Source organism: Lolium perenne, chromosome 3 (assembly GCF_019359855.2).
Source record: "Lolium perenne isolate Kyuss_39 chromosome 3, Kyuss_2.0, whole genome shotgun sequence".
Taxonomy (NCBI): Eukaryota; Viridiplantae; Streptophyta; class Magnoliopsida; order Poales; family Poaceae; genus Lolium; species Lolium perenne.
The window spans coordinates 43,652,463-43,660,481 of NC_067246.2; the positions used below are offsets into that span (position 1 = coordinate 43,652,463).

Consider the following 8,019-nt stretch of genomic DNA (forward strand, 5'->3'; position numbering starts at 1 on the left):
TAACGAAGCAAAACTCTGGCAATGCCTACGCACATACGTGTGTACGTGTATGCAGTTCGTGTACAGAAGCAGAATCTTCTATATTTGGTTTTTGAGAGGAAGCAGAATCTTCTGTTAAAGTTTCAATTTAGACAATAAAAAAGCTTGCAGCCTACCATTATCAATACAAGAATCTTCAGGGAAACCTCTATGTACTTTTGGTACTACACAGCCATGAGACATAAGCAGGAAAGAAGAGTACACAGCTAAGCACAGTTGTACAGAACTGAATTTGCGTTGCAAATGAAGATTCGGAAACACTAGATCTTCACAGGCAAGAGAGAATCGCCAGGACAATATTTTCTTTGCAAAAAGGTAGTCAATACCACAACGGTATATAAATGAGGACAATAAGCATTTTTTAACTACATCCAGTAACATAAATATATTACAAATGCAGAATCGCTTTCATGTACATCATCGAGTTGCAAACCATTAGAAGCAACAATTTATTCAACTTAGATAATATATCGAAAGTTGAAGTTAGCAAGCAATCAAGTGCAGCTGCTGCTGCTCAAGTGCAAACTCGTAGTACTTCCCATCATCCAGGATGGTGAGCTGCTCCTCATCCAGGTCATGCATCTGCTTCTTCAGCTTGTCAACACGGTCCAGCAGCCTTACACTAGCATCTGCAGCAGCAATTTTTCTCAGCTTACAACAAATAGATAGATAGGCAAACAAAACGTGACAAAGGTTTCCTTTACAACCACATACCAAGCCACTAATGAACACAGAAAACCACATACCAAGTCTGTAGTAAACACAGAAAACCAAGGTGAATAAGCTAAAAAATTGTATAAATCATGCAGATTCTGAAACCTAAAAAAGGAAGAATAAATATTGTATCGATGATAACATTCACAACTTGGGATAAACTGGAATTTTGATCAGTTAGTTCCCAAGTTCAAAAAATTTAGAAGCACCGCATTATGCAGATATACCAAATAACACAGCCAGCAATAAAATCAATCAAGAAGTAGCCTGAGTTGGTCAGCTATAATTTGTAAAACTACAATCAAAAATTAGATTGAAGGAACATGCATTCTACCAGCTTGCCACTAACATCAACACAAGCTCTGAATCTAAGATGTGCTATAGTGGTAATCACCAAAATAGCCAGCAGAGAGCAGAGAACCATTCAGTAACAGGGTGTGCCCTGAAGATGAAGTCACTAATGAACACAGCGGAGATGTGTTACAGGATTAAGCATTCAATTGCTACTTGTCGCTAAATACATTCTCAGCAACATAAATCATGTGAAAACTTCAGAAGGGAGAATAAAAAGGCAAGCAATACAAGGCACTGGCAAACGATGCTGACATACACAAGACAGAATAAAATTAAAATGGCACCAAGTAAGTTCCTGGCTTAGGGGCCCCCTATGTCAGAGAAGCCAAATAACATAACCAGACATCAACTCAATCAAGGGGTAACCTCAGTTGATCGGCTAAAATTGTAAAAGTGCACAAAAGAAAACAAGATTGAATTGACATGCATTGTAGCACCTTGCCACCAGCATCATTACAAACTCATGATTTAGGATGCACTATAAACGGTAATCATCGAAACAGCCAGCAGAGAGCAATGAACCATTGGTGAACAGTGAGAAACTGGAACTCACCAATTATCTCAAAGTAGGCAAAGGGTTCAGCCTTCCAGCAAATTGCAGCTCACCAATCTCCATCTTCCTAACAACAAGTTTCATCTCTCTTACACTGATGCAAAGAAAAAAGAAGGTAGAATAAATAGGTAAACAATAGGATGCTCTATAACAGCAATCATCAAAATATGCAGCAGATGTTGGGATTCACGCATGGATCAATCACATCAAAATAGACGAACACAAGCAAGCACAAAATTTATAGCCAAGGCGCGTGTCGCACCCTCTAATTTCTGCTCTTTATTTCTTTTCTATTTCTCAACTCTCGATTACAAGCAGCAGTGTCACGTGTGTATATATACACGTACAACCAAGACCAGGACCAACTAGACCTACTCGTACAAGGACACGATGTCCGAACAACACACAGAGAGTACATCAGTTAGGTAGCTTAGCTCCTAATTGGTTACACTTAGTATTACCAACACAGCTACAATTGTACGACAAGTACAATCGTAGTTGGAGGTCGGACACTAGCAAACCAAGTGAAGGACTCAACCATGATTCATGCCACAAGGCACAAGCAGACTCATATTTCCCTAATTAGACCCTACACATTAAGGAAGGATTAATATTGCTAATAGCAGAGAGCAAAGAACCATTGGTGAATAGTGAGAACTCACGCGTTACCTCAAAGTAGGAGAACGGTTCAGCCTTCGAGCAAATTGCAGGTCAGAAATTTCCATCATCAAATCGACAAGTTTCATCTCTTAGACTGAAGCAAAGAAGGTTCCCTGGCCGCACCAAGCACAGTAATCAAATGAGAGTATTTTGATGATTAAACATATGCAGGGGGTGAAGGTAGGAAGGTACCCAAAATCCTATAAGAACATCTAAGAAATACTTAAATCTTAGAGAGACAAGTGCTCTGTTTGTGTTTGTGCAGTGCAGCAGTAGTACATGTTGTTAGCAGAGGAGAGGAATCGGAAGGGGGACAGTACCTTGGAGCAGAAAAACCTAATCTGTCCGTGGAGCCATTCACACACTCCTGGCGGTGCTCCTGTAATAAGAAAGGAAAAAATTAAAAAGGAATCGATTTGTTTCAGACTGAAGAAGGGGATTGAGATTGAGTGGGGGGGGGGGGGGGGGAAGAGGGCTCGTACCTTGATCCTCTGGAGGTGGGCGCGGAGGAGAGGAATCGGAAGAGGGAAAAGGGTGATCTGCCCGGGGAGCCATTCACACACTCCTCGATCTTGTCCTGTAAGAAAGGGAAAAGAAATTAAAAAGGAATCGATTTGTTTCAGACTGTGAAGAAGACTAGAAGAGGATTGAGATTGATTGGAAGAGGGCTCGTACCTTGATCCTGTGGAGACGGGCGCGGAGGAGAGGTAGTCTGGCATGAGCACCAGGAGCTCCAGGCGGGCGTCGGACGGCGGCGTCCATCTGTGGCGGACGCAGAGGAAGGGGCGGGTGACGCGTCGCCGCCGATTCGTGGTGGTGACGTCGCCTGCGTATTGCTAGGCCACGCGCGCGACGCGGCCTGGCGAGTTGGACGGAGCCGCGCGCATCGATGGATGCACACGCGCTCCGGCGAACTGGGCAGCCGCGCCGCCGTGGTCTCTCGGCGTCGGCGGGAGGGAGGAGGACGGAGAAATGCAGCAAGGGATAGGGTTTGGGAAGTTTTGTTCCGGCCGGGGTGAACAGAGACCGTTGATTTCCATCGGACGGCTCAAAGGTCGCGAGAGCGTCGTTGTTCTTTTTTATTTAATCACAAAGCGAGCAGAGCCAAAGGCGCGGAGAACCCGTTTCGTGTGACGCCGGCTCAGGATGTGGTACGTAAACAAATTCGGGATTAATTAAGATGGCATCATCCATTTTAACTACTGCACGCCTCTCAGTTCCCTAATTTGCTACAACTTTGATTTTGTTTGCGTGCAGCCAGCTGCTGGGCGTTCGCGACGGTGGCGACGATCGAGAGCCTCAACTGGATCAAGACGGGGAAGCTGGTGCCGCTGTCGGAGCAGCAGCTGGTGGACTGCGACCGCGGCTACTACCACAGGGCCATGAAGTGGATCATGGAGAACGGCGGCCTCACCACTGCCGCCGAGTACCCCTACAAGGCCGCCAGAGGCGCATGCAAGCGCGCCAAGCCCGCCGTCAATATCAAGGGCCACCTGGCCGTCCCGCCCAACGAGGCGGCCCTACAGAGCGCCGTCGCCAGGCAGCCCATCGGCGTCGCCATCGAGATCGGCAGCGGCATGATGTTCTACAAGAGCGGCGTCTACTCCGGCACCTGCGGCACGCGGCTCGAGCACGCCATCACCGCCGTCGGCTACGGCACCGACCCCGCGGGGACCAAGTACTGGATCGTCAAGAACTCGTGGGGCCCGGGGTGGGGCGAGAACGGCTTCATCCGCATGAAGCGTGATGTCGGAGGCTCGGGGCTTTGCGGCATCGCCCTCGACACCGCCTACCCGACCATGTGATTCATTCCGTGTTAAGTAAACTACGTAAGTGTGTACCATACCAACAATTACGTGCTTCATCGTGCATTTGTCATGTCGTACCCACGTATCGATTACATATTATCGTGAGGCTTCATATATATATACTTAGTGTGTCATGTGTGTAGTGTAACAATATACTCCCTCCGATTCATATTAATTGACTTTAATATGGATGTATCTAGAACTAAATGGTGTCTAAATACATCCACATTAGAGTCAATTAATATGAACCGGAGGGAGTATTATATCTTGTTGTGGAAAAGAAAAAAATGTCTTTCAGCATCTTTCAGCAAGTTTTTAGCACGGCAAGCAAGATCTTCGAGCTGATTACTGAAGACATACGAGTCTATTTTTGGTGTCAAGCCATACACATCTACTAGTCATACGCTACATGGTTGTGCGTATCACTGACACTTTCAGTGTTTAATTAGGATATTGACAAGTTTGCAGCATGAGTGGTGGAGCCTTAACTGCATCACGCTGCACATCCGGTACAGCAACACAAATCTTCAACGATCCATCCGACCAAAGTCAGTGGGGGGGGGGGGGGGCATTGCCACCCGGCGGCAAAAAATCCGGTGGCATTGCCACCCGACCACAAACTAAGTTCGTGTTGTCCTACGCGCTACCCGCTAGGGGCCTGCTTCCAGAACCAACGCAATGGACCTAGTAGTACTAGTATACACCATATACATGCGGGGTCCCCAAAAAAATTGGGCCCCCCCCAGCCCCCACACACACACACACACACACTTGGGTCGGGCCTGAATTTGGCAGAGAACTGGTCATAGATATGAGAAAGTAGAATGAGCCATGCATGTCTCCTCTTGAAACGAACATCTGAGATATCATTTTTGGTGTCAAGCCATACACAAATCTGCTCAACAAATCAAATGATCCGCAAAAATCCAATAAAAAGGATCCGCAAAAAGTACAATAAACTTACAAATAACATGAAGGCACAAAAGAATCTACTAGCATGAGTAATTTGCTGCCATCATGTAAGATCCTAAAATTTTAAGCGAGATCTACATCATCCTAAGATCTACAAACTTGAAGGCATAAATACAAGTCAACTCAATAAAATATATGGTACACCAAAGATTAAACTGTTAGGATCCATGAAGTCAACTACCCATAGCATGGAAAACCAAAAAAAGATGTATATTTCTATTATTATGGAACTCACAACGTTCGAAACACTCATGTGCGGATATCCGAAAATCCAAGCAAAAGCTGCAAGATAATAATATACTCCCTCCGTCCCAAAATATAAGACGCGCAAGGATAAGTCAAAAGTCAACGTTTTTTAAAGTTTGACCAAGTTTATAAACAAAAATAAACATTTACAATACTAAATCAATATCAATAGATTCATCATAAAGTATATTTTCTTAATGTGTCCGTTAGATATTGTAGATGTAAATATTTTTTCAAAGTTCGCAAGGTTTGAATTTTGACCAATCCTTAGACGCCTTACATTTTGGGACAAAGGGAGTAGCATTTGACAATGGTTAGTTTTTTTAACCATCGGACGAAGCTTTATTACCTTTATGATATAAACTCTAAAGTTAATGTATAACTCAAAAAAGTAGGAACCTAATTGATGTCCGAAATGAAAGACTAAAATTAGGGTGTGATTGGTTGGTTCCACACACATCCCACCCCCGGCCCAGGTGATTGGAAGATCCGTGTAGGTATGCATGGTGAGTGGTGACCCGCATGCTACTAAAAGCTATCCTGAGTAACACCCTTTGGGAATTGCCAAATCAGCCTTTTCAGTGGAGTCATGTTCTAAAGGTGCAAAAAAGCGGAGACGACATACGTGTGGGAGGTGATCATGAGATTTTCTGACGTGCAGCAACGTTGTTTGGAATGAACTTCCATGATGCTAGGACATGGCTGACTTATCGCCATCATCGTCAGGATTCCATATTATTCCTAGTCCTTGTTCCTGACAATAATTCCCGGCGGTGCAAGCCATCGCCTACATTCTAAGTTGCAATTTAGATCGTTCATGAAATGCCATCATGGAAAATACTTTCACCACAGCGGCCTTATAGAATTCCTTGATATGGGGTGGTGTTTGAGCAGCAGGAACTCATGGTACTAGTGAAGATAAATAAACTTGCGAACAAAACGCGAGAATGGGTAAATAGATAAATTTAATTAAAATTAAAAAACTATAGTTGAATCCCTATGGAGAGCCAATAATACGCCCCACTACAAGCATATTTTAATCCAAAATAATAGTGATTCTTTAGTATTAAAATAAATGATTATCATTTATTTATACTAAACATTTTTACTTGTTTATAACTCATTTACTGAATTTCCAATTTTAACTTGTTTACAGTTCTATTCCATTTCAAAAACTGACTGTATAATGACATAAAAAATACATTGTTCTTTGATACTACCATTTAGCAAATAAATGTAAATAAAGTTCAGTAATGTTGATTCATCGTCTGCAATGAAAATTACATTAGTTGTTTCCTTTTTTCTTTGACATTTTGAACTGTTGATAAAACTGAATTTCTCTAAATCCAAGAAAAATGAAACCACCTGCCTCTTTGGATTACTTTTTGTGGCACTTGATTAGTTATATTGTAGTATATATATGTTTGTGTTCTCATCTACTTGTATTCTCAAATATCTTGGTAGGGAGTTGTAAAACACATGGTTTCACAAATATCTTGGCATGGATTTTGTTGATGTTATGTTCAATAGTTCTAGAGTGTATATTTGGTGTAAGTATTTTCCTTGAATGATTAGTGATGAAGTCATGGTTCCCATGGACGACGGCGACAGGTGACACACGTTCTTTGTAGGCTTTTCCAGTAAAAACTTGGACTTGCCATCACCATTCATGGAGAAGGGCGGCCGAGTACCCATGCAAAGCGGCAAGATGCAATATCGAAGGAAATGCGCGGTCCCGCACAGAACGAGCTGGCACTACGAGTAGAGCCCATCCACGTCATAAGACATGTACCTTGCAAGGAACTCCTCGTGGCTGAGGTCGGCAAACTGGTTCTGGCGGAGCTCGATTGTACGTGAGGTCACCGTTGTTGCTAGTGGTGTCAATGTACTCCACGTTTATGTGGTACACCGCGAAGCACCGAAGCCTCTCCTCCACGCTTGCCAATGGCGGTTGTGATTGAGTGGCCTCCGAACACAAACAGGTCACGCATGAGTAAAACTACTGTAGCAATCGTCGGCGTCGTCAAGGGGAAAAGCTAGCAATGTCGACCGATCTACACTAGTTGTGACCGCTAAAGCGAGAATAATTCTGTTGTGGTGGAAGCGATGCTTTGTCCGGCACCGATTACGTGTTTATGTAGTCAGCCCGAGGGCCATATTTGATAATACACGATTATAGGGATTGACCGAATCGGGGGATTGACTAGATCAGAATATGCTTTATATTCCTAGCATATTCTGTTACATACATGGAAAGATATAATCTAACATTCACCTTTAATCTAAACTCCTCTAAACGTTATCCCCTTTCGGTGCCTTCCATATCTCTCCTCTCTTCCCTCCCGCAGTCACAACGGGAGTGTCATGGATGCAATTAATGACACGGATGATGTGGACTGGAGTAGTTGTCGACGTGTCATTGTAGACGTAGCGGTCATGTCGATGTCGAGGTATCCGATGATGTAGTATACGTGGTCATGGTAGTCATGGTCGTGGTAGTACCGCCGTAGTTGGTGTAGCTGCATTCGCGAGAGGCGCAAAACATTGCGTGGTTGTTTTTTGGTTTTGGACGGAGCTGCAGTTGTGGAAGAGGCACCTTACGGATGTCAGAGGGTGCATTCCAGGGGCGTCTTGGAGATGTCAGAGGACGCGGTTGTAGGTGAGGCCCCCAGT

General features: G+C 43.9%; 1 protein-coding gene and 1 long non-coding RNA gene across 2 annotated transcripts; one reads left to right on the plus strand and one right to left on the minus strand.

Annotated features, from left to right (window-relative positions):
- Positions 1 to 321: 321 nt before the first annotated feature.
- LOC127341438 (uncharacterized) lies at positions 322 to 3,289 on the minus strand. Its single transcript, XR_007875526.2, has 6 exons — positions 2,996 to 3,289; positions 2,803 to 2,897; positions 2,641 to 2,699; positions 2,330 to 2,433; positions 1,661 to 1,754; positions 322 to 668 (listed from the first exon to the last, which is right to left on the minus strand). It is a non-coding gene; the product is annotated as an uncharacterized lncRNA (long non-coding RNA).
- A 3-nt stretch (positions 3,290 to 3,292) lies between these two features.
- On the plus strand, positions 3,293 to 4,262 carry LOC139837860 (ervatamin-A-like). The gene is made up of 3 exons (XM_071827160.1): positions 3,293 to 3,309; positions 3,416 to 3,471; positions 3,578 to 4,262. Exons 1-3 carry the CDS (start codon positions 3,293 to 3,295, stop codon positions 4,123 to 4,125), a joined length of 621 nt encoding a protein of 206 aa, XP_071683261.1. The 3' UTR covers positions 4,126 to 4,262.
- The last annotated feature ends 3,757 nt before the right edge of the window (positions 4,263 to 8,019 follow it).

Coding starts and splice junctions, on each gene's coding strand:
- LOC139837860 (XM_071827160.1), top strand. Junction 3,472..3,577: donor TGACGCCGGCTCAGGATGTG/GTACGTAAACAA, acceptor GTTTGCGTGCAG/CCAGCTGCTGGGCGTTCGCG.